The sequence below is a fragment of the Euprymna scolopes genome, chromosome 12 (genome assembly GCF_053919585.1).
Source record: "Euprymna scolopes isolate OS-2025 chromosome 12, ASM5391958v1, whole genome shotgun sequence".
NCBI lineage: Eukaryota > Metazoa > Mollusca > Cephalopoda > Sepiida > Sepiolidae > Euprymna > Euprymna scolopes.
Window position 1 is genome coordinate 6,736,958 of NC_136493.1, and position 27,898 is coordinate 6,764,855.

The following is a 27,898-nucleotide window of genomic DNA, read 5'->3' on the forward strand; positions in this document are numbered from 1 at the left end:
TCCCATATATGAGAGTTCCTTCTCCTCCCGTATATGAGAGTTCCTTCTCCTCCCGTATATGAGAGTTCCTTCTCCTCCCGTATATGAGAGTTCCTTCTCCTCCCATATATGAGAGTTCCTTCTCCTCCCGTATATAAGAGTTCCTTCTCCTCCCGTATATGAGAGTTCCTTCTCCTCCCGTATATAAGAGTTCCTTCTCCTCCCGTATATAAGAGTTCCTTCTCCTCCCATATATAAGAGTTCCTTCTCCTCCCGTATATGAGTTCCTTCTCCTCCTGTATATGTTCCTTCTCCTCCCGTATATGAGAGTTCCTTCTCCTCCCATATATGAGAGTTCCTTCTCCTCCCGTATATGAGAGTTCCTTCTCCTCCCGTATATAAGAGTTCCTTCTCCTCCCGTATATGAGAGTTCCTTCTCCTCCCGTATATGAGAGTTCCTTCTCCTCCCATATATGAGAGTTCCTTCTCCTCCCGTATATGAGAGTTCCTTCTCCTCCCGTATATGAGAGTTCCTTCTCCTCCCGTATATGAGAGTTCCTTCTCCTCCCGTATATGAGAGTTCCTTCTCCTCCCGTATATGAGAGTTCCTTCTCCTCCCATATATGAGAGTTCCTTCTCCTCCCGTATATAAGAGTTCCTTCTCCTCCCGTATATGAGAGTTCCTTCTCCTCCCGTATATGAGAGTTCCTTCTCCTCCCGTATATAAGAGTTCCTTCTCCTCCCGTATATGAGAGTTCCTTCTCCTCCCGTATATGAGAGTTCCTTCTCCTCCCGTATATGAGAGTTCCTTCTCCTCCCGTATATGAGAGTTCCTTCTCCTCCCGTATATGAGAGTTCCTTCTCCTCCCATATATGAGAGTTCCTTCTCCTCCCGTATATGAGAGTTCCTTCTCCTCCCGTATATAAGAGTTCCTTCTCCTCCCATATATGAGAGTTCCTTCTCCTCCCGTATATAAGAGTTCCTTCTCCTCCCGTATATGAGAGTTCCTTCTCCTCCCGTATATGAGAGTTCCTTCTCCTCCCGTACATGAGAGTTCCTTCTCCTCCCATATATAAGAGTTTCTTCTTCTCCCATATATGAGAGTTCCTTCTCCTCCCGTATATAAGAGTTCCTTCTCCTCCCGTATATGAGAGTTCCTTCTCCTCCCGTATATAAGAGTTCCTTCTCCTCCCATATATGAGAGTGCCTTCTCCTCCCGTATATGAGTCCTTCTCCTCCCGTATATAAGAGTTCCTTCTCCTCCCATATATGAGAGTTCCTTCTCCTCCCGTATATAAGAGTTCCTTCTCCTCCCATATATGAGAGTGCCTTCTCCTCCCGTATATGAGTCCTTCTCCTCCCGTATATAAGAGTTCCTTCTCCTCCCGTATATAAGAGTTCCTTCTCCTCCCATATATAAGAGTTCCTTCTCCTCCCGTATATGAGTTCCTTCTCCTCCTGTATATGTTCCTTCTCCTCCCGTATATGAGAGTTCCTTCTCCTCCCATATATGAGAGTTCCTTCTCCTCCCGTATATGAGAGTTCCTTCTCCTCCCGTATATAAGAGTTCCTTCTCCTCCCGTATATGAGAGTTCCTTCTCCTCCCGTATATGAGAGTTCCTTCTCCTCCCATATATGAGAGTTCCTTCTCCTCCCGTATATGAGAGTTCCTTCTCCTCCCGTATATGAGAGTTCCTTCTCCTCCCGTATATGAGAGTTCCTTCTCCTCCCGTATATGAGAGTTCCTTCTCCTCCCGTATATGAGAGTTCCTTCTCCTCCCATATATGAGAGTTCCTTCTCCTCCCGTATATAAGAGTTCCTTCTCCTCCCGTATATGAGAGTTCCTTCTCCTCCCGTATATGAGAGTTCCTTCTCCTCCCGTATATAAGAGTTCCTTCTCCTCCCGTATATGAGAGTTCCTTCTCCTCCCGTATATGAGAGTTCCTTCTCCTCCCGTATATGAGAGTTCCTTCTCCTCCCGTATATGAGAGTTCCTTCTCCTCCCGTATATGAGAGTTCCTTCTCCTCCCGTATATGAGAGTTCCTTCTCCTCCCATATATGAGAGTTCCTTCTCCTCCCGTATATGAGAGTTCCTTCTCCTCCCGTATATAAGAGTTCCTTCTCCTCCCATATATGAGAGTTCCTTCTCCTCCCGTATATAAGAGTTCCTTCTCCTCCCGTATATGAGAGTTCCTTCTCCTCCCGTATATGAGAGTTCCTTCTCCTCCCGTACATGAGAGTTCCTTCTCCTCCCATATATAAGAGTTTCTTCTTCTCCCATATATGAGAGTTCCTTCTCCTCCCGTATATAAGAGTTCCTTCTCCTCCCGTATATGAGAGTTCCTTCTCCTCCCGTATATGAGAGTTCCTTCTCCTCCCGTATATGAGAGTTCCTTCTCCTCCCATATATGAGAGTTCCTTCTCCTCCCGTATATAAGAGTTCCTTCTCCTCCCGTATATGAGAGTTCCTTCTCCTCCCGTATATAAGAGTTCCTTCTCCTTCCGTATATGAGAGTTCCTTCTCCTCCCATATATAAGAGTTCCTTCTCCTCCCGTATATAAGAGTTCCTTCTCCTCCCGTATATGAGAGTTCCTTCTCCTCCCGTATATAAGAGTTCCTTCTCCTCCCGTATATGAGAGTTCCTTCTCCTCCCGTATATAAGAGTTCCTTCTCCTCCCGTATATGAGAGTTTCTTCTCCTCCCATATATAAGAGTTCCTTCTCCTCCCGTATATAAGAGTTCCTTCTCCTCCCGTATATAAGAGTTCCTTCTCCTCCCGTATATGAGAGTTCCTTCTCCTCCCGTATATGAGAGTTCCCTCATTGCTTCAACTGAAAGTTCTTTTTTTATTTGAGATAATTACTCTCAAGTAAAATGTGCATAAATTACAATCAACTCGCATATGCAAATTACCAAGCATTATTCAGAAAATTTACAACATAGAGTCCATTTACTATTGGTAGAGTCAATTTATCTAGTGATAGAGTTCATTTAATTATTGGTAGAGTCCATTTATATATAGGGAAAATCCATTTAACTATTGGTAGAATCCATTTACATTTACCTACCTTTGCCAATTATGATCAAAGGTTTCTGGGCTGTAGTCAGAATCTCAATAGTTTTCTCGATGTCTCCCCTCAATGCAGCTATGAGTGGGGGTTCAGGACATGGCAATTTCCAACTGAAAAAGAAGATAGAAAATAATACAAGATATTTATTCTGCGTATCTCTTTTCTGACATATCAACAACATTCATGGATCATTTAATGCAAAAAAAAAAAAATTGATTGATTCATTAATGGAAACTAATAAAAGCCGTTATAAAAGCATGAATGTTTTAAATTGCAAGAATGAACAATTTGGAAGCAAATTATTAGACAAAATTTGGAGAGAGTTGATCCGCCCAATTGTGAGAGCGGGAGCTTGCACAATAGCAGAAAATGTCTGAATTATAAACAAGAGAAAAGTGTCGTTAAAAGAAAAAGAATAAATTAATGTTTATTTACTTTTTTTTTGTTTACAGTTGCAGGTGAGTATTGTCTGAAGATAGCAGTTTCAATCCAAGTAACGGAACGTATTGAATACTCACGTTGGGAAAAGAAAAGAAAAATAAAACATGCTTTTTTTTCAGTAGAAGATTTTTAAAGTTAACCGGTTTGGGGACAAATTTAAAAAGTTAACCGGTTTGGGGACAAATTTTTAAAGTTAATCGGTTTGGGGACAAATTTTTAAAGTTAAACGGTTTGGGGACAAATTTTTAAAGTTAACCGGTTTGGGGACAAATTTTTAAAGTTAACCGGTTTGGGGACAAATTTTTAAAGTTAACCGGTTTGGGGACAAATTTTTAAAGTTAACCGGTTTGGGGACAAATTTTTAAAGTTAACCGGTTTGGGGACAAATTTTTAAAGTTAACCGGTTTGGGGACAAATTTTTAAAGTTAATCGGTTTGGGGACAAATTTTTAAAGTTACCGGTTTGGGGACAAATTTTTAAAGTTAACCGGTTTGGGGACAAATTTTTAAAGTTAATCGGTTTGAGGACAAATTTTTAAAGTTAACCGGTTTGGGAACAAATTTAAAAAGTTACTGTTGGATATTGATCCAGGGCGACGCCGATTAAAGTGCTAATTTAACAATTGTAATGCAGTTACCATGGATGTTTTAATGAACATGTGGCGAGGATATCTTCCGAAACATGACAAAGTATTGAAATGAAAACTTAACAAAAATAAAAACTTTTAATGCTTGAAAAAAAAGAGAAAAACAAGGACTGATGTTTAATTTTTGATTTAAAGAAAAACTATGCATGGAATGGAAAAAATATAAAAATTTATAAATTTGTAAAGACAATATGTTCATGAGAAAAAAAAAATATTTACAGAGTTGACCTTTGCAGACTCTACCAAACTCCTCCGCCAATTTTGGGTCTAAATACTTGAAATTTTAGATGTAGGTTACTTGGACAAGGGTCACACATTTTAATTTAATTTGAGCCCCCCAAAATAAATGTTATGGGGTCAAAATTAAAAAAAAATTGACATCTGCGGTCTCTACCAACTTTTCTCTATGGTAGTTAAGGAGCCTGTTACATAGAAGGCATGACCGTACATATTCACACTTTCTAATATATACATATTCACACTTTCTAATATATACATATGCACATAAAGTTATGAATAGTACATTGGGCCCAAGCAAAGCCGGGCGGAATTGTTAGTTTTTAATATTTACATTCCATGAATGTCGGTTGATGTCTATATAAGATAGTTAACATGAACAATCGAAATAGATAGAAAGATAGTAGCTGCTATCCGTTTCAACAGAGTATATGAAATGGTTGAAATTCTTTTGATCTTTGACTCCTATTATGACTCCTTTAACATTTATAGTTTGGGACTCAAATCAAGTTATTAAGTTAGGTCCATGTCCAAGGAACCTATATCTAAAATTTCAAGTGTTTAGATCCAAAATTGTCGGTGGAGTTTAGTAGAGTTCTCAAAGGTCAAATCGTTGAACTTTGACCCCTTAACAGCCAAATTTCTGGCCGAAAACTGATTACAAAGATTTTCCCAAATCTACCTACCCTGTATATCAAATTTCGAGTCTGTAGACTGAAAATTGACAGAGTTATTGCATAGAGAAATGTACGCAGACACACACACAGACATATTTATAGATACACTAGCATTTCAGCTTGGCGTTGCCCGGGTGTTTGGATGTGTATGTTAAGTAAAAAAAAAAAAAAGTGGTAGTAGGTAGGCAGGCTCGAACCCGTACAGCGAAAGAGGAAAAGAATGGGGAAAAACATGACGTCTTTGCTGTTACGACCACTTCCAAACTGGAAGTGACATAGGTTTAAATTAAGGCTAGACAATCGGAAGGAGAGGACGGCTTTCAAAACTATCGGCGAAAAAAGCGACCCCCCTGTAGAAAAGTGCCCAGTTGAGGGTGAAGATATTAATGTTTTTAGCCAATTTTTTGATATTTGTCGTCTGAAAGATCGAACTTCAAAACAATACTGATCTTGGTAAAATCCGTCGCCTCTCTCGAAGGTTTTAGGCAGACATGCAAACATACATTTATATATTGGTAACTAAAAATTTTCGACCCAAACCGATTAAAAAGCTTGCCATATCTCTGAATACCCTTTATGTAAAATTTCAAATGTTTATGCCAGAAATTGTCTGAATAATTTGGTAGAGACTGCAGAGGTCAATTTTTTTAAAACTTTGACCCCTATTATGACTCCTTAACATTTATTGTTTTGGGCTCAAATCAAGTAATTGAGTTAGATCCATGTCCAAGGAACCTATATCTAAAATTTCAAGTGTTTAAGCCCCAAATTGTCGGAGTTTGGTAGAGTTCTCAAAGATCAAATCGTTGAGGTTTGACCCCTTAACAGCCAAATTTGTGGCCGAAAACCAATCACAAAGATTTTCCTAAATCTCAGTACCCTGTATATCAAATTTCGAATCTGAACACTGAAAATTGACAGAGTTATTGCGTAGGGAAATGTACCCAGACACACACACACAGACACGCTCATTTTTATAGATATATAGATAGATTATTGTATTATTTTGTTTTGTTTTGTTGATTTGATTATGTCAAAGAGGAATGACAAAAAAATATATGAAATATTTTTATTTGTAAATTAGCATGACTACTCGGCGTTGCCCGGTTGGAGAGACGTGTTATACTAAGGATATTGAGCAACCCCCAGAAAAAAAAAAATAAATGGACTTTTTTTATATCAAAATAGCAGCGAGTGCCCCTGTGACTGAAAACAAAAAAAAAAAATTAGCCACAGTATGCAACCAGACTCGAACCTGTAACAAGAAAAGGAGGTAAAAAAAAGCAAACGCGCTAGCTGTCACAGCCACGACAACTTATGACGTCACAACATTTCGAAATAACGTTTTTTAAATGTGTATTGAGATTGTTAGGTGCATGACTTGCAAAAATGTTGACACAAAAGTGACTCCTCCTTGCAAAAAACGGCCCAGTTGACCAGCACAGAATTAACCTTTTTGGCCAATTTTTAGATATTTTTCATCCGAGAGATGGATCTTTCTAACGATACCAATTTTGTCACGGTCTGATGCGTCTGTCAAACGTTTTGGCTAATATAGACAGACACACGAACATACAAACTAACACATATGCAAAATAATAAAAAAAGAACAATGTAATATTTTTAATATTTACATTCTGGTGTCTGTATAAGAGAGTTAACATAAACAACTGAGGAGAGAGAAGAGAGCTGACAATCTTTCAATATGACTGACATTTCTCTGCCATTGCTGTCACACACAAACCAACCTTTATAGCTGAACCTACCTGTGCCTGTATTGGGATGTTGTTAACCGCATCTATTATCAAAGCCATCCACCCCTGTCAGTCAGCAACAGGGTCAACAGCATCATCCAGCCATTCACGGTTCCAGTGACAGACACCAAAAACGCGAAGACTGGACATAATCTCCATATCATCTTTTACTGTCATGAGCCAAGTCTTAAGTTGGCCGCTTTAGCACTTATTCCAACCAGTGGGCGCAGTGGGCGCCACTAATTGCCGGCTGGCACAGTCTCCACCGGAGTCTCCTTTTCAGCAGAGTTTCCTCCAGGCCAAGGATATTACATCTAGTGTATATGGTCGAGTTCGGGACTCAGTCAGAGAGGTGATGCGCAGGATATGGCAAAGGCAGTAGTGATCGAAGACTTCAAATTTATGAAGATCCTCTCTGCGCAGTGGCCAGGTCTCACATCTGAATTGTTCTGACTATGGCACCATAGATCCGCAGCTTTGTGATATGTCTTATCTCCTGGTGAGACCACAGTCGTTTTTGATGATGGACGAAGGCTGCTCTAGCCAGGTTGATATAGGTGATGATTTCATCTTTTGCTTGACCGGTGGTTGTAAAATTTGAAGTTTTTGACCTCCTCCACAGCTTCACCATCAAGAGTTACAGCCACTCGGTCAGGCGGGGAGATGTTAGCAGAGAGGATTTTCGTCCTAGAAGTGTTGATTCTAATTCAAATCATTTGGGCCTCGTGACTGACCTCGTCGAGTGTGTGCTGGACCTCTGCATAAGACTCGCCAAGGATTGCAACATCATCAGCCAAGTCGAGATGGGTGCTGGATCCAGTCGCTGATGTAGTTAAAGCGGATGGAGAAGAGTACACATTCTTGACGAACGCCTGTTTGGACAATTGAGGAATTAGATTCTTCCCCGTGGCACCTTACTCTAATTCGGGTGTGCACGTAGTATACCTTGATGAGGTTGAGAAGCTTAGCCGGAAAGCCATCGTGGCACATTATATCCTAGAGGCAATCCATCGAGTCGAAGGCTGTGGTGAAATCAATGAAGCAGACGATGGTAGATTGTTGATAAGCCCACCGTTGTTCTAAAATTTGCCTAAGGGAAAAAATTTGATCCACACATCCTCTCTCTCTCTAGGAAATCCTACTTGGTTTGGTCGGATTCGGCAGTCTCGGATATTCTGGATATGACTAAATGTCTCTCTATTTGTCGATTGGCAAAAGTTAATTGTAAATAAACTTCCATGTTGACAACTTCGCATCTGTGTTGATTTTGAGAACAATGACAAAAGAATTGTCAGGTGTTAAAGCTAGAACATTATGTATACATTCAATAACGCAACAGACGTCATTTTTACAAAAATCAGAACTTTTAAAAATTGAAGACTATTTCGGTTTAAATACAAAATACAACTATGAAAAAATCAGAAATAAAAAGTATTTTAGGTAAAGTAATAACAGAAACATTTTTTTTTCTAGACCCATGTAATAGATGAGCACAATAACTTGTGTCTTCAATTAGAAATTAAAAAACAGAGTTGGAAAAATGAAAATTACAGCTAGATAATAGAAATAAAAATGCTAATAGTTTTAACGGATGGTATTTTAAAAGAGAAAATGGCGACCAATGGATGAGGAGTGGAAAATGATAAATGGTCCTGGAAGCGTAGAGACAAGAAGTATTGAATATAACTCATAATTTAAGAAAAATGAAAAAAAGCTCATAATGCTCCCATTTCAGGATATTTAGGAATAAATAAAACCTACAAGAAAATATTCAATTTTTCTTTACTGGCCGAAACTAAAACAAGATGTAGTAAAAAAAATGTTCGATCAGTAACATTCCATTGGTTGGAAAACCAAATCAAAAGATTCCATCAGCCTCTCTAAAACCTATTCCAGCATTTGAAGAACTATGTAGTAGAGTCCTAATTTTTTTAGATGAGGGCTGATTGTTAGTATTACTTGTTTTGATTGGACTATTGTTCTCATTTTGAGTGTTATTTATGTAATGGTTTCGGTCAGTGTAGCCTCTGACCTTCGTCAGGCATGTTGGTTGCTATCTTGGAAAAGAAAAAAGTGACCGATATCCCTGACAAGGGTCAGAGGCTACACCGACTGGAACGTTCCACAAATAACACTCAATAGTCCAATCAAAACACGTAATACTATTTAGTAGAGTATTAGTTTATTATTAGTTCTCCTCCAAAAACAAAAATATGTAATCATTATCTATTAACAATTATGTGTACATCGACTTGTTTTTCCAGAGGTTATTCCTCTAAAAACTATTAAGACTAGGACTATCGCTAAGACTTTAACAAAATTTTTCTGTTTATTCGGAATTCTGTCGATGGTTAAAATCTTATGCCGGGTCCATTCCAACAAGGAATGAGTGAAATGACTATCAAGCAATACAAATGCAACGTTTGCCACCACCAAATCATAGAGGGCTCTTGAACACTTTCATCAAACGATAAAGTCTATGATGAAAAAAATTTGTTATGACTTAGAAAAGGATTGGGACGAAGATGTTCATTTTGTTTTGTTTGCTGCTAGAGAAGAGAGTCATAAAGCTTATCTCGGCAAAAGTGGATGCTTTTGTAAATAAAATATTCTGTTCCAACCAATAAAAAGCCATACGGCACAATCACGTTGACACACCGGTTCTTGCCAGATCACCGAAGTTAAGCAATGTTGATCCTAGCCAGTACCAGATGGGTGACCATTTAGGAAGGCTGGGCGCTATATGTACCTTCTAGGAAGGTTGGGCATGGGGCCAGCACCCTCACCCTGTAAAAAGAACTCCTCGCTACAAAAGCATCTACAAAGTTGTAGATGGCCTATGCCCCTCCAGGGACTCAATGAAAAGCAACTGATGAGATTCTATCGGTTTTGTAAAAATTTCTCATCAATAGCAAGTCTTCTCACTAATCTTCTAAAAAAGGCTGTCAAATACGTGAAGTGAGGCTTTAAATAGGATCAAGTCGACTCTTATTGGAAGTTTAGCTCTTGCAACTGCAATCTTTTTTTTAAATAATTCAGATTACAAATCGAGACCAGTGATGTTGGAATGGGTGGAATCCTTATCCAAGAAGATGATAAAGGCATTCACAAAGCCATTGGATATCTTTCTAAGAAATTCAAAAGAACTTGTTTAGCAGTGCTAGCAACACTGCAACACTGACTGTGCATCCTATTCTAACACCCTTCTACAAAAGTTACTAAAAATCAAAGACTCAAAAGATGGAGTCTATTCCTACATCAAAAGAAAAGAATAATTACAGATGTTTTGTCTAGAAGATAGCTCTCTAATTAACGAACAAAAAAAATGACAAAATTTTCGAAAATGTATAGTTATCGCATGTTTTCATATTTGAGAAAAAAATGTATCCTTTTTTTTGTATTAAAAACTATTAAATTATTTTTATATTATTAAACTGTTTTTGTTTGTACCCTTATAAATTGTTTTCTAGATTATAAATGTTTCATTGATGTTTCAAAACTTTTACTCTGAAAGGGGGAGTGTTATGACATTCCATTTTCCTTATAAAAATGAATAGAATATTAAAATATTCTAATGTTTTCGGAACTATCTGGAATAATAAAAAAATTTCACAGATATAAGGACGTTGCACTAGCAGCCATGTTAGTTGTTAAATTGTTGACTTGCTGTTAAAACCTCTGGTAATGTTTCTAGGATGAAAATCCATCTGAAAGAAACTCCTTAAAGGTCAACCACCGCATCATTTGAAGGAACTGGAATTTTAGGAAATACAAAGATTTCTGTATATAATCTCACTGACCAAAGAATTATATTTGAATATTTTTTATTATTAGATTTACCAAACATAAAACATTTCATTTGAAGTTAGTAGTTCTTTGACCATCAATGCTATGAACGTTATAATTGCTTTCAAAGCTAGTAGCAGAAGTACTAAGTGTATTTACTTATAAATAATATTTGCATGTTTTGTTTTATGGTAAATAGTTCTTTTAATTAACAGTTTTATTAGTTTTTTCTTTTAATTTGTTGTTTGTTCATATCTCTGGACAGACGTAAAAAATTTTGCATTCACAGTCGTAAATTGATAGTTTGTATCAGGTTTCGATACAAGAAGATATCTCACTACTGATGCAATTCTCTATCTATATAAAAGCCAAGTACGGCCAAGGATGGAATACTGTTGCCATATCTGGGCAGGAGCTGCCAAAAACAGCCTATCATGCCTTGACAGAGTACAAAATAGACTTCGTGGTTTAGTGGGGGATGCCCTTTTCTCTACCCTGCAACCCCTCTCCCACAGAAGAGACGTTGCGAGCCTATCCTTGTTTTATCGTTATTTTCATGGCAGGTGCTCGTCTGAACTCCAATCCCTGGTCCCCCCTCACCAAACTTTCACGAAAATCACCCGTCTAGCTGAATCCACTGTGAAAAATTTCCCCCACTCTGTGTCTGTGCCTAAATCAAAACGCGGATTTCATGAGCAAAGCTTCTTTCTTAGAACTGCACGCCTGTGGAACTCTGTTCCGTCTGCCTGCTTCCCTCCGGACTACAACTTGGATGTCTTCAAGTCTAATGTTAACAAATTCCTAATGAACCGCCCCCCTAATTAAACACTTCATAAAATCTCCTCACTAACGTGATGTACTTGCAATAACCCTTATCCCTGAGTGGCTTCCGGGCCTTGATAAGTGGTGATCACTGTGTAAAAAAAAAAAAAAAAAAAAAAAGAATATCGGGAGAACTCCAATTCGCATGAAATTTCGAATTTATTTAATCAATGGAGACAGAAGCATGGAAGCCTTGAATCGTAAGAAAATTGGCCGGCCAAGGCAAACTTGAAACAAATGATTAGACAAAATTTGGAGACAGTTGATCCACTAAATTGTGAGAGAGTAAGCTTGGACAATATTAGAAAATGTCTGAACCGTAAACAAAGTGTCTGTGTTGAGTATATATTGGAGAGCCAAAACAATGATAAGAATATTCTGTTGTCATAGCCCTACTAATAAAATCCGTTATAGAATTGCAAGAATGAAAAATTTGGAAGAAAATGATTAGACAAAATGGAGACACCTGATCCGCTTAATTGTGAGAGATTGAGCTTGCACAATAGCAGAAAATGTCTGAACCCTAAACAGAAGGGAAAATTGTCGTTAAAGGAAAAAAAATAAAAAAAATAAAGTAATGTTTTTGAATTTTTGAAATGAGAATTAATGATTTGAATTAGTTTGATTCTTTAGATTACTATTCTTTTTACATCGTTTCAGCCGATGTGACCTCTAACCTTCTTTAGATGTATCTTGTCGAACTTGAGAATTTGCATGAAATATATATAGATGTGTGCATATATGTATGTAGGTGTGTGTGCGTATATATATATATATATATATATATATATATATATATATATTTTAGAGGGAATTAGACCCGGAGTCTAAAGAGCAGAGATTATTTTAATGTATTAGTAAATGTATTAATACTATTAAAAGAAAACAGTACAGGGATTGTCTTAAATAAAAATATCCCCCCCCCCAAATATTTTGTAAAGCTACAAGATTCGTTAAGCTGTGATCTAATTCCTCTCGTTATTTGTTTTTATGTATGTTGCTACACAGGTTCGAGGTTCGAACTCTAGAACAAGCAAGCTGTGCTGATGAGCTGTAGAATAGGGAAACATGTATATGTAGATTACTGTTTATTTATATATATATATATATATATATATATATAATTTATTTTTTTAGAGGGAATTAGACCTGGAGTCTAAAGAGCAGAGATTATTTTAATGTACTAGTAAATGTATTAATACTATTAAAAGAAAACAATGCTCGTTGTACTGTAGATATATAATAAGCTCAATAGGTATAGGTATCCTAGAGCAAACTGCTATCCTTACATCATCAACGCTCTGATCCCCATCTGGCATCAATTGTGATGGATGGCTCTCGTCTGGGTGAGGCCCCGTGTTTTGACAAGCTTCTGGGTTTGACCTTTACTCTTGATCTGAAATGGAACATGTACATCAAGTCTGTTGCCAAGGTCGCTGGAAAGATGGTGGGATCCTTCTACCGCTCCAGAAGATATCTCACTACGGATGCAATTCTCTATCTATATAAAAGCCAAGTACGTCCAAGGATGGAATACTGTTGCCATATCTGGGCAGGAGCTGCTAAAAACAGCCTATCCTGCCTTGACAGAGTACAAAATAGACTTCGTGGCTTAGTGGGGAATGCCCTTTTCTCTACCCTGCAACCTCTCTCCCACAGAAGAGACGTTGCGAGCCTGTCCTTGTTTTATCGTTATTTCCATGGCAGATGCTCGTCTGAACTCCAATCTCTGGTCCCCCCTCGCCAATCTTTCACGAAAAACACCCCGTCTAGCTGAATCCACTGTGAAAAATTTCCCCCACTCTTTATCTGTGCCTAAATCAAAACGCAGATTCCATGAACAAAGCTTCTTTCTTAGAACTGCACGCCTGTGGAACTCTGTTCCGTCTGCCTGCTTCCCTCCGGACTACAACTTGGATGTGTTCAAGTCCAATGTTAACAAATTCCTAATGAACCGCCCCCTTAAGTAAACATTTCAGCAAATCTCCTCACTAACGTAATGTACTTGCAATAACCCTTATCCCTGAGTGGCTTCCGGGCCTTGATAAGTGGTGATCACTGTGTAAAAAAAAAAAAAAAAAAAAAAATTTAATACCGAATAAAACGATTCATAATTGTGAATTAAAAACCAGTTTCAAAAGGAAAAAAAACTCTACTCGATTGTACGATCGTTTCAGAAACGATGTTCATTTTCTTTAAATTGACAATAATTTGACAAAAGTTTTGTCCTTTAAAAGCAAAGTCTCCTCAGCAGCAAAAATAGAGGAGGGGGGAAGCATTTAAAGACACCAAAATAAAACTAGTATTTTAGTCGTGTGTAAGGCAGATATTCATTTTTACCTCCATTATAAAATCTGTTTCAATTTAAGTCAGTCTATCTTTTGGAATGCTGTTATATTTTGTCTTAAAATGCTAGTTTTATTTTGGTGTCTTTAACAAAACTTTTGTCAAATTATTGTTAATATTTATTGTCAATTTAAATAAAATGAACACCGTTTCTGAAACGATCATACAATCTAGGGGATTTTGTTTGTTTTCCTTTTGAAACTGATTTTTAATTCAAAATTATGAATGGTTTCACTCAATATATATATATATTTATTTGCATATATATGAAAAAATAAAATAAAGAACAAATTTAAATGATTTATATATATGTTTTGTAGACTAAGTCAGTGTGAGGAGGCATGTGAAACTTCCTCACAGTGCACTGCGATGTGTCCCCAATTAGAGCAGGCATTCCATCAATTTGATTGAAAAGTGGGTGATTTCATCGATTTTAATGGCAATAAAAATATGGGCGTGCGAAACATTCGTTGTTCATCAATGAATCCAAGGCAACGTCAAGTCTCCCTTCTAATACAGGGTGACCCCCCTCCCCCCCAAAAAAACAGAGGACATTCAATTGTCTTTCTGAGCATTTTACAGTCAACGGAGAAAAAAAGCCAAAGACTCTAGTGTTTTGATGTGATATTTTGAATATAATAAACTAGTTATGACCAAAGTTTCATTTCATTCGGACAAAATACTAAGAAACAGGGCCTAATTAGAGTTGGGGCCCGTTTTTTTGGGTCACCCTATATATATATATATATATATATATATACTGTTGTTGTTGTTAAAGGTAGTTGAAAATAAGAGATGGCTAAAAAAACGTATAAAACAAAGAAATCAGGACGTGGTTATGAACATGGAAAAATAGAATTTCCAAACGTAAGATATAAAGAATCGCAGCCTTTTTTATGACATAAAAAAGCCATGTCTAATATTTGACCTTCAAATCGCCTTTTGACCTGAGAGCATCACTGTTAGTGGCACTTGTGTCATTAAAAGATTCTTATAAAGGGAAAACGACAAACTGCAAGAAACGATTCAACTTTATTGGAATAAAGCCAACCAAGTTGGAAGAGAATTTAAAACGGAGAAAAACTTTTAGAGCTGTGATCTCCAGGTTAGACCATTTAAAAGAAGGACAAGAAATATAAGGATTCCATTCATAACGAAAGTATATTTCAGTAAACGTAGACAAAAATACAAAATATAAAGTTGTAAACTTCTTTGTGTTAAATCATTGGAAATGATAGAAGCGTTCATCTTACAGAAAAGATGCTGCTTGCCTTTATTGTATCGTTATGCTCTTTGGAAGGTGCTCGACTGAGCTTTAATCCATGGCCTTTCCTTTACAACATTCTCTGTACTAAACGGAACTTCCATGTACAAAATTTCTCTCCTAGAACATCATATTTGTTGAACAAGAAACTGTTAATCTGCTTCCCGACTGTCTTAAAGTCTAATATTAACAAACACATTTTGCTACATTTTTTACAGATACGTTTCGTTAGTCAGAAACAAATGGTTATCATTATGTCAATACCAATATTAATAATGTTAGTAAATTTCAAACAATCTAACCTTATGAAAAAAAAGCATTAGTTTCATATTTTCCACCGATCTAAATTCTTTTTAGGCATAACCCTAGTTTTTTTTTTTTTTTACATGGAGGTCACCACTTATCAAGGCCCAGAAGCCACTCGGGGATAAGGGTTATTTTGTGTACAGTAATCAATGGGATAGTGTTGCAGTATTCATTAGTATTGGAGATTTGATAAAGTGTCATTACTTAGGGGGGCGGTTCATCAGGAATTTTCTATGTTGGACTTGAAGACATCCATGTTGAAGTCAGGAGGGAAACAGGCAAGCGGTAGAGAGTTCCACAGGCGTGCAGTTCAACCAAATTATAGAAACTAAATATTAGATAAATTAAGTAATAATAATAATAATAATAATAATAATAATAATAATACAATCGCTGATATAAGAGACCACAATATATTAACCGGATATAAGAGATTTTCTTTGGTCTGTGTTAATGTACAGTGTAACCCGGATATAAGAAACCCCGGATATAAAAGAGTTGTAGGGACCGGATAAGAAGTCTCTTATACCCGGGTTACACTGTAATAGTAAGTAATTTCTTTGTAGAATAAAAAAAACTTTCCAAAGACTTTAATTCATACATTGAATAAAACCTGTCTAGCTTTACAATATTAACATATAGGATGGAAATAAATTACCAAAATCAGAAACTAAATCAACAGCAGAATCTATAGTGTGATCGTAGTTCAGTGATTCAACTGAAAGAACTCAACCAATATATCATCTAAGTACCAAAAGAACTCAACCGTTGATTTTATTTTCTTCTTCCTCAAAAAAAAAAAAAAAAAGAAAAGAAAAGAAATAAAATAAAAAGACATGGAATAAACAAAAAGCTTCCAACAAAAATGTAATTCGAAATAATTTGGTTATGGTTTTTAGGAAGTGCATTTCCAATTTTATTCCTTTGAAGAAATAAATTATTTCCAATTTTCTGGTGAAAAGAAAAAAATCTAATTTGTACAAAAAGAATAAAACAAAAGTTGCATCAAATGATTAATCATGTTCAAGAAGTAATTGTTTCAAGTAAATGTCGGACGTTTCCCTTTCCAATTCAAGTGGTGTCCTGTCTGGTACAGGCATTGACGGCTGTGGCTCTCCATCTCTCTCTCTCTCCCTCGATACATTCATGAATTCATTGTTGTTCATCATTTTTGATGTTACTTAAGTAGTCATGACTGCCAATGTACGTTTCTCACGATCTTTCCCGTTATTCTTTGCTGGTTGTCGGAGAATAGTTTGATGACAATCAGGTGCCACCTATCTATCATAGTAATCCTTATTGAGCTCTGCTGATTGTGAACCCGATTCATGCTGTTTCTTGAATGAAGAATTGTCCTGCCTGATACAGGCATTGACAGCTATGGCTCTCCATCCATCTCTCTCCCTCGTGGCATTCATGAATTCATTGTTGCTCATTATTTTTTATGTTGCCCAGGTGTTCAGACCATCAATGTATGTTTCTTGCTGTCAATAATATGCTATAAGAAACTTTGATAATCGACAAATGCAAAATGTTACCTAGAAGATGTGTTCACACGTCAACCAAAGATTTAAGTAAGAAGATAAATTAAATCTCTAATTAGCTGCAAGCACCTTAGTCTATCTCCCCTGTGTGAATCAATTTTCTCCAAAATAAAGCCTTTAAGAAACTTTCAGTGAACATCTCTGCATTTCTTTCTACATGAAAAGAAGTTTTATTCATCTAGCTAAACAGTTGAGACGAAGATGAACAGAGGTGCCGGCCGACATTGAAAGAGAAAAGAAAAGACAGTGAATTAGGATGTGTGATCCACACGCATATGCATTATGAAGATTTTGGGGTGCCAGAAAAAAAGACTACACACTTATAAAGACAACCGATTATTTAATATGTTACATATGATCAACTTGTCCACCATGTTGCAGTTGGGAAAGTCCAACAGTCTTTGTTTTATTACCACTGAATAATATGCAGGTAATCGAGTTGCATAAACAATTACTGAACCTTTTTCTAGAATAAATATTACTAATTTACAAGAAGAGGAAAGACAGTGAATTAAGGTGCATCACACACACACACACACACACACACACACACACACACACACACACACACACACACTGAACATTTTGGGGTCCTGGAAAAAAAGGTAAGCATAAAAGATCCACACACCTGTAAAGACAACTGATTATTAAAAAAATTACATATGCTGTTAGACAAAACGTAGGTATGAGTCGAGATGATGAATGACGTCATTTTTGTCAAGCTGAGTTTAAACAAAGGTTTTCAAATCAGTCCATGAAAGCGGATACGAGACACATCATCAATAATAATGTAGAAAGAAAACTTTGGTTATTCATATTATTTGGATTCTTCCGACTATTCTTCACACCTTGAGTGTCATTTCCCAACGTTTCGGTTGATGTAACCTCCGACCTTCTTCAGGTTGTCAAACTCGGGGATGTTTCTGTCGGGCTTGGGAATTTGGATGGAATTTCAAACGGAACCCTTTATTTACTTTATGGGGGTAGCATACTCTCATTCTGTCAGTCATGATTGGATAGAGATCCTAAGTAATTCATAATCGTCTTTTCCGGTCGCCTACACTGAGAATCGAACCTTCAATCTTCAACTGTCGCACAGTGGTTAGACAAAACAGTGGTGTGGGTGCAGATGACAAATGATGTTACGTTTTGTAGATTGAGAGAAAACACAGGTTTTCAATTTCATCTGTTTATGGCAACAAGTATAAGAGACACCCTGAAAAAAATGTAAGAAACTTTAATAATTGCTAAGCGGAAAAATGTTACTCTGATATTTTTTTTTTTTTACAAGGTAGTCACCACTTATCAAGGCTCGGAAGCCACTCGGGGATAAGGGTTATTGCGTGTACAGTAATCAATGGGATAGTATCGTAGTAATCGTTAGTATTGGAGATTTGATAAAGTGTCTTACTTATGGGAGTGGTTCATCAGGAATTTGTTTATATTGGACTTGAAGACATCCAGGTTGTAGTCAGGTGGGAAACAGGCAGACGGAACAGTTCCACAGGCGTGCACTTCTAAGAAAGAAGCTTTGTTCATGGAATCTACGTTTTGATTTTGACAGTGGTTTCAGCTAGAAGGGTGTTTATCATGAAAGATTGCCGAGGAGAGCCGAGAGATTGGAGCTCAGATGAATACTTGCCATGGAAGTAACGATAAAATAAAGACAGGCTCGCAACATCTCTTCTGTGGGAGAGAGGTTGCAGGAAAGAGAAAAGGGCATCTCCCACTAAGCCATGAAGTCTATTTTGTACTCTGTCAATGCAGGATAGACTGTTTTTAGTAGCTCCTGCCCAGATGTGGCAGCAGTACTCCATCTTGGAACATTCTTGGCTTTTATACAGATAGAGAATTGCATCAACAGTGAAATATCTTCTGGAGCGGTAGAAGAATCCTATCATTTTTCCAGCGACTTTGGCAACTGACTTGATATACGTGTTCCATTTCAGGTCAGGAGTAAAGGTCAAGCCCAGAAGCTTATCAAAACATGGAGCTTCCCCAAGACGAGAGGCATCCATTTCAATTGATGCCAGGTGCCAAGAAAAAGAAAGATATCCATATAAACCTTGCATATCTTTTTGTTAAGGAAAACTTGACAAAAGTAAAAGTTCCAATTTTTATGAAAATAAAATAAAAAAGACTAACAAAAACATTTCTTAGTGATAATTGTGATGATGTTCATGATGATCGGCATCGCAAGCACCATCACAAAGGAATACTAAAACTGACATGATGATGATGATGTTTGGTTTCATTTGGTTTTCTTTTTTACGGCATATCAACACTTTTTGAGTTACTTAATGCTGAATCCAGTCATTTTGGAAAACGTTTTTATGCTTCAAGTTCTTTATATCTTCAAATATTTATTCATGATGTTTGGTTTGGTTGTTTTGTTTGTTTTATGCATGTTCACCCCTAACAAGACATGTCACCACTGGGACGTAAGGAGCTACTTTGGGACCATGCCTGAGAAGGATTTACAAGATGTTGGTTTACGTTACATTTAAACTTCTGCACAGTTCAGGAAAGCAGGTAGCAGGAAGGGAATTCCAAAGTCTAGCTGGTCTAGCAAGGAAAGAAACTATTAGAATAGAAAGCTTTCTGGAATTTAGGGACATCAACAGTGAAAAGGTCAGATTTTATTGCTAAGCGGGTTTGTTGGGAATATGCACGCCAAGGGGACACAAGTGCAACAAGTTCATCAGAGCACATTCCATTAAAATATTTGTAAAACAGGCGCAGAGATGCCACAGTTGCAGTGATGGGACAGAAGTTGGAGCTTAGTTGACAAAGTGAGACCTATTAGATTGACAACTCTTTTTTGGACCCTATCCAAGAGAGAGAGAGAGAGAGAGCCTAGTGGGTAGATGTACCAGCCCAGATGTGGCAACAATACTTGGGTTGGTTTGGTTGTTTTGTAAATGGAAAATTGTTGTTTTCGTTTTTTAGCTTTACAGAACATGATTGAGTTTTGCAAAGGGAAAGGAACAAAAACAACAATGATGTTTGGTGCATTTAAGGTTAGAAAACCGATATCTTCAGGCAGTAATACCAGAGATCGTCATTATTAAAAAAGTTTATACTATTTCACTGAGATTTAAAAATGAAACACAAAAAGCAAATACATACAAAATATACAAGGAATGATTTTAAAAATGAAACACAAAAAGCAAATACATTAAAAAATATACAATGAATGATTTTAAAAACGAAACACAAAAAGCAAATACATAAAAAATATACAATGAATGATTTTTAAAATGAAACACAAAAAGCAAATACATACAAAAATATACAATGAATGATTTTAAAAACGAAACACAAATAGCAAATACAAAATATACAATGAATGATTTTAAAAACGAAACACAAAAAGCAAATACAAAATATACAATGAATGATTTTAAAAATGAAACACAAAAAGCAAATACATAAAAAAATATACAATGAATGATTTTAAAAACGAAACACAAAAAGCAAATACAAAATATACAATGAATGATTTTAAAAATGAAACACAAAAAGATAATACATAAAAAATATACAATGAATGATTTTAAAAACGAAACACAAAAAGCAAATACAAAATATACAATGAATGATTTTAAAAATGAAACACAAAAAGATAATACATAAAAAATATACAATAACTGATTTTAAAAACGAAACACAAAAAGCAAATACAAAATATACAATGCATGATTTTAAAAATGAAACACAAAAAGCAAATACAAAATATACAATGAATGATTTTAAAAATGAAACACAAAAAGCAAATACAAAATATACACTGAATGATTTTAAAAACGAAACACAAAAAGCAAATACAAAATATACAATGAATGATTTTTAAAACGAAACACAAAAAGCAAATACAAAATATACAATGAATTATTTTAAAAATGAAACACAAAAAGCAAATACATACAAAAATATACAATGAATGATTTTAAAAATGAAACACAAAAAGCAAATACATAAAAAATATACAATGAATGATTTTAAAAACGAAACACAAAAAGCAAATACAAAATATACAATGAATGATTTTAAAAATGAAACACAAAAAGCAAATACAAAATATACAATGAATGATTTTAAAAACGAAACACAAAAAGCAAATACAAAATATACAATGAATGATTTTAAAAATGAAACACAAAAAGCAAATACATAAAAAAATATACAATGAATGATTTTAAAAACGAAACACAAAAAGCAAATACAAAATATACAATGAATGATTTTAAAAATGAAACACAAAAAGATAATACATAAAAAATATACAATGAATGATTTTAAAAACGAAACACAAAAAGCAAATACAAAATATACAATGAATGATTTTAAAAATGAAACACAAAAAGATAATACATAAAAAATATACAATGACTGATTTTAAAAACGAAACACAAAAAGCAAATACAAAATATACAATGACTGATTTTAAAAATGAAACACAAAAAGCAAATACATAAAAAAATATACAATGAATGATTTAAAAAACGAAACACAAAAAGCAAATACATTAAAACATATACAATGAATGATTTTAAAAACGAAACACAAAAAGCAAATACAAAATATACAATGAATGATTTTAAAAATGAAACACAAAAAGCAAATACAAAATATACAATGAATGATTTTAAAAATGAAACACAAAAAGCAAATACATACAAAATATACAATGCATGATTTTAAAAATGAAACACAAAAAGCAAATACATAAAAAATATACAATGAATGATTTTAAAAACGAAACACAAAAAGGTAATAAATATAAAATATACAATGAATGATATTAAAAATGAAACACAAAAAGCAAATACAAAATATACAATGAATGATTTTAAAAATGAAACACAAAAAGCAAATACATAAAAAAATATACAATGAATGATTTTAAAAACGAAACACAAAAAGCAAATACAAAATATACAATGAATGATTTTAAAAATGAAACACAAAAAGCAAATACATTAAAAAATATACAATGAATGATTTTAAAAACGAAACACAAAAAGCAAATACAAAATATACAACAAATGATTTTAAAAATGAAACACAAAAAGCAAATACATACAAAAATATACAATGAATGATTTTAAAAACGAAACACAAAAAGCAAATACAAAATATACAATGCATGATTTTAAAAATGAAACACAAAAAGCAAATACAAAATATACAATGAATGATTTTAAAAACGAAACACAAAAAGCAAATACAAAATATACAATGCATGATTTTAAAAATGAAACACAAAAAGCAAATACAAAATATACAATGAATGATTTTAAAAACGAAACACAAAAAGCAAATACAAAATATACAATGCATGATTTTAAAAATTAAACACAAAAAGCAAATACAAAATATACAATGAATGATTTTAAAAATGAAACACAAAAAGCAAATACAAAATATACAATGAATGATTTTAAAAATGAAACACGAAAAGCAAATACAAAATATACACTGAATGATTTTAAAAACGAAACACAAAAAGCAAATACAAAATATACAATGAATGATTTTTAAAACGAAACACAAAAAGCAAATACAAAATATACAATGAATTATTTTAAAAATGAAACACAAAAAGCAAATACATACAAAAATATACAATGAATGATTTTAAAAATGAAACACAAAAAGCAAATACATAAAAAAATATACAATGAATGATTTTAAAAACGAAACACAAAAAGCAAATACAAAATATACAATGAATGATTTTAAAAATGAAACACAAAAAGCAAATACATAAAAAAATATACAATGAATGATTTTAAAACGAAACACAAAAAGCAAATACAAAATATACAATGCATGATTTTAAAAATGAAACACAAAAAGCAAATACAAAATATACAATGACTGATTTTAAAAATGAAACACAAAAAGCAAATACAAAATATACAATGAATGATTTTAAAAACGAAACACAAAAAGCAAATACAAAATATACAATGAATGATTTTAAAAACGAAACACAAAAAGCAAATACAAAATATACAATGAATGATTTTAAAAATGAAACACAAAAAGCAAATACAAAATATACAATGAATGATTTTAAAAATGAAACACAAAAAGCAAATACATAAAAAAATATACAATGAATGATTTTAAAAATGAAACACAAAAAGCAAATACATAAAAAAATATACAATGAATGATTTTAAAAATGAAACACAAAAAGCAAATACAAAATATACAATGAATGATTTTAAAAATGAAACACAAAAAGCAAATACAAAATATACAATGAATGATTTTAAAAATGAAACACAAAAAGCAAATACAAAATATACAATGAATGATTTTAAAAACGAAACACAAAAAGCAAATAAAAAATATACAATGAATGATTTTAAAAATGAAACACAAAAAGCAAATACATAAAAAATATACAATGAATGATTTTAAAAATGAAACACAAAAAGCAAATACAAAATATACAATGAATGATTTTAAAAACGAAACACAAAAAGCAAATACAAAATATACAATGAATGATTTTAAAAACGAAACACAAAAAGCAAATACAAAATATACAAGGAATGATTTTAAAAACGAAACACAAAAAGCAAATACAAAATATACAAGGAATGATTTTAAAAATGAAACACAAAAAGCAAATACAAAATATACAATGAATGATTTTAAAAACGAAACACAAAAAGCAAATACAAAATATACAATGAATGATTTTAAAAACGAAACACAAAAAGCAAATACATAAAAAAATATACAATGAATGATTTTAAAAAATAAACACAAAAAGCAAATACAAAATATACAATGAATGATTTTAAAAACGAAACATAAAAAGCAAATACAAAATATACAATGAATGATTTTAAAAACGAAACACAAAAAGCAAATACAAAATAGACAATGAATGATTTTAAAAACGAAACACAAAAAGCAAATACAAAATATACAATGAATGATTTTAAAAATGAAACACAAAAAGCAAATACATAAAAAAATATACAATGAATGATTTTAAAAATGAAACACAAAAAGCAAATACATACAAAATATACAAGGAATGATTTTAAAAACGAAACACAAAAAGCAAATACATAAAAAAATATACAATGAATGATATTAAAAATGAAACACAAAAAGCAAATACCAAATATACAATGCATGATTTTAAAAATGAAACACAAAAAGCAAATACATACAAAATATACAATGAATGATTTTAAAAACGAAACACAAAAAGCAAATACCAAATATACAATGCATGATTTTAAAAACGAAACACAAAAAGCAAATACATACAAAATATACAAGGAATGATTTTAAAAACGAAACACAAAAAGCAAATACAAAATATACAATGAATGATTTTAATAATGAAACACAAAAAGCAAATACATAAAAAAATATACAATGAATGATTTTAAAAATGAAACACAAAAAGCAAATACATAAAAAATATACAATGAATGATTTTAAAAATGAAACACAAAAAGCAAATAAATACAAAATATACAATGAATGATTTTAAAAATGAAACACAAAAAGCAATTACATACAAAATATACAAGGAATGATTTTAAAAACGAAACACAAAAGGCAAATACAAAATATACAATGAAGGATTTTTCTTACCTGACAGAATCATAAGACACACTTGAGTTAATCATGTTGGCAGGAAAATCCAAGTAACTGACACCAGGGCGACCGTAAGTGGACATTCGGACAGCCTATAAAATAAAATTATGTTGATATCATATAAAATAAAATATGCATCAGGTGCATTAGAAAGCCAAATTACAACGCAATATTACAAAAATAAACAAATATTTTATTTGTTTGAAATTTATAATTTAAAAATATTTCGAAGTCAAACTCCATCCTCAGTATTTTGTACATCTTTTTTTCTTCTTCTTTCTTGCCATGTAAATTTGGAGAAAGAAAAGTCACTTAGTAAAGATATGCACGTTGTCTCTCATCGGTTGTATTTTGAAATACCAGAATGGTGCTTTGGCTATGCAATATTAACATTCAGGGGTATGAGTTCCATTTTCGAAGTGTTTATTTAATTTAAATAGCATAAAATATGCATCAGATCCGCTTGAAAGCCAAATTACAATGCAGTAATTATAAAAATGAATTAACAAATTAATATTAATAAAATTAAAAAAAGAAAGAAAAAAAGATATCAAGTTAACCTCTCTTTTGAATCCTGTTCAGGATGCACCAGCCCAAATGTGACAACAATACTCTATACATGGGCGAATGGTGGCTTTTTAGAGGTACATGATACTTTCAGGCATAGATAACTTTCTAGCACGGTAGAGAGAGCACACCTTCTTTGCAGCAGCCTTGGCAATGCTCTCGATGTATCTGTTCCAACTCATGTTCCCTGTGAACATTAAGCTGAGGAGTTAGAACGAAGTACTTTTAGCCATTGATGATTGAGAAGGTTTCTTGTAATTATTAAAGGAAACAAGCTTAGTCTTGGCAGCGTTGAACATTACCATCCATTTTCAACCCTATTCCACTACAGACTGGAGGTCTTCCTCTAGAGTTTTCGCCATTGCCTTGGATATGTGTTCATTCATTTTCCCATTGTGCTTGCTAGAGTATGGAGTCGTCAGCAAATATACTCCTTTCAGAGACAATTTTATCAGAGTGGTCATTTATGAATATTATCTATATATATAAAAGCGAAAATGTATGTGTGTATGTTTGTGTGTCTGCTAAAAACTTTCGACAGACACGACGAAAATTCACAAACTCGGTATCATATCGAAGCCCCATCCTTCGCTCGAAAAATATCGAAAAATTGACCAAAAACGTTCATTGTTTTCACCCCAAAATCGACAATTTTCGACAGGGGGTGTCAACGAAAATGGTCTTCTCGTGACGACGAGCGGTTCTACGCATGCGGCAGATGACGTAATGATCTGATTTACTTTAAATAGTTGAAAAACTGAACAAATTTCATGTACGTTGCGTTAGGTCAGTCGATTAGCACGTTGGTTCATTATCTAAACGTTTTGGGTTTGAATCGTGATGTGAGATGTCTTTTTTTTTTTTCGATTTTTTAAATTTAAATATTGAACCAGTGTTATTTAAGCCATTTTTCACGTAACGTTCGTTTTTCTGTTTTTTTTTTTTTACTTCGCTTATCCATCCCCCGACCACACACCAAAAAACACCTGGGTACCCACCGATTTTTTAAATTTTAATATCGAAACAGGCTTATTTAAGCCATTTTTCATGTATTCGTTTTTCTGTTTTCATCATTCGTTTGCCTTACGTTAGTTTTTTTGTGTTTTTTTTTCGATGTTTTGATTACCCCCCCCCCCGCTTAATTAAAACGTTGTTTTCTTTTTTTACTTCGCTTATAACAAACGTCGTCGTCCGGGCGCGCACCTGTCAATTTGGTTCTTACTTAAATAAATTCAAACATCTTTCACTAACTCATTCTGGCTGGCCGATTTTATTTTCAAACTTCGCCTCAGGGCTTCGGGTTCGATCCTACCCCCCCCCCGTTTCTTTTTTATTTAACACCATACACACCTCCAAACACTCGGGCAACGCCGGGTACCCCCGCTAGTGAACAATAAAGGTCTAAGGATCGACCCTTGAGGTAGACCTGCATTTATATCATATTGTTTAGTTGTATGACCATCGAGGACAACTTGGATTGTTCTCTTATTTAAGAAGGATTTAATTTTGTTAAATATTCGTCCAGTAATACCATAGGATCTAATTTTCATGAGAAAACCGTCGTGCCTGTCAAAAGCCTTCGATATATCTGGGGTTACTGCCCTTCTCTCCCTTGATTTATCCAGTGCATGGTATATACGTTCAGAGATTACAGTTAGAATATCTGCAGTAGAATGGGTTTGTCTAAATCCATATTGATGGTTGGACAGAAGTTTAGCAACTGTAAGGTGGTGGACTAGAGCTTGAATAATTATGGACTCAAATATTTTGGCGAAAAGAGGGAAGAGGCTAATGGGGTGATAATTTTATGGGTCAGTTCTTTCGCCAGAATTCTTGTAAACTGGTACCACAGAAGCAGTTTTCCAGCAATTGTTGAATAGTGAGGGACATTTTTAAGGATAACGCTGAATTCATATTGGCCAATATATATAACGGATATAACAATGATGAGAGGGAGAGGCATTTATACAGTTCTATAACATATTTTAATGAGGATGATAGGGTGATAGATGCACAGTTCTTATATTTCATATAACACATATAGAGAGGAGGAGAGATACATATTCTTGAAGAGTTACGCAATGTTCATAATAAGATGATTAATACATTACTTTCTTGGTGTTAAAAGATAACACGAAAACAGTTTCAATGGTGATTCTTTATTCATTGGACCGGTCGAATGATGATGACGTCAGCAATTCACATTTGGGATCTACATATTTTAATGTCTACCCTTCGCTTCCAAAGGGTCAGCTGACCACTGACTGCCAACTGACTGGATCTCTGCTGATTGACTAGCAGACTCTGCCAGCTCTTCTGCCCTGACCTGACTAACTCTAGCTCCTATATTTAGAATCCCCCTTTTGCTATAACGTCAGCAGTGTGTTTCCCAAATGTGACCAATTCACGTGGCTATGCACACGTTTTTCCAAACACGCTTTTGACAACAAAAAGAATTCTCAACATATACTATAACCTATTTTTTAACGTAACCTGTTTTTTAACAATGTATTTTTAATTTGTATTGTTCGTTCTTTTTAGCTGACATTTTTAATATTCAGCTTTATAAAAGAATGAACAATCAATTCTTTTTATGATATAAACAATATCTAACTATTTATAATAGAATTTAACAATAGACCTTTATAATATTCCGATTTCTAACATTCCAATTCTAAACCTGGCTTACAAGGTTCGAGTCTCGGCTTATCCTAATCTCATTTTCACTTATCTAATGTTCCTTTTATTTAGATGGAAAAGGAGGAAGCCCTTTTTCCTGTAACACAATCAGGAAAGCAAGATTTGTTTAGGCATTT

At 34.1% G+C, this 27,898-nt stretch overlaps 1 protein-coding gene across 1 annotated transcript in view; it reads right to left on the reverse strand.

Moving 5' to 3' along the window:
- LOC145291155 (2-hydroxyacyl-CoA lyase 1-like) overlaps positions 1-27,898 on the reverse strand; it is a 174,026-nt gene that overhangs the window by 72,134 nt on the left and 73,994 nt on the right. The window contains exons 7-8 of the mRNA XM_080136684.1: positions 24,513-24,607; positions 3,052-3,164 (exon numbers count right to left, since the gene is read on the reverse strand). Coding sequence (XP_079992810.1) covers positions 3,052-3,164; positions 24,513-24,607 — 208 coding nt within the window. The remainder of the gene's footprint in view (positions 1-3,051; positions 3,165-24,512; positions 24,608-27,898) is intronic.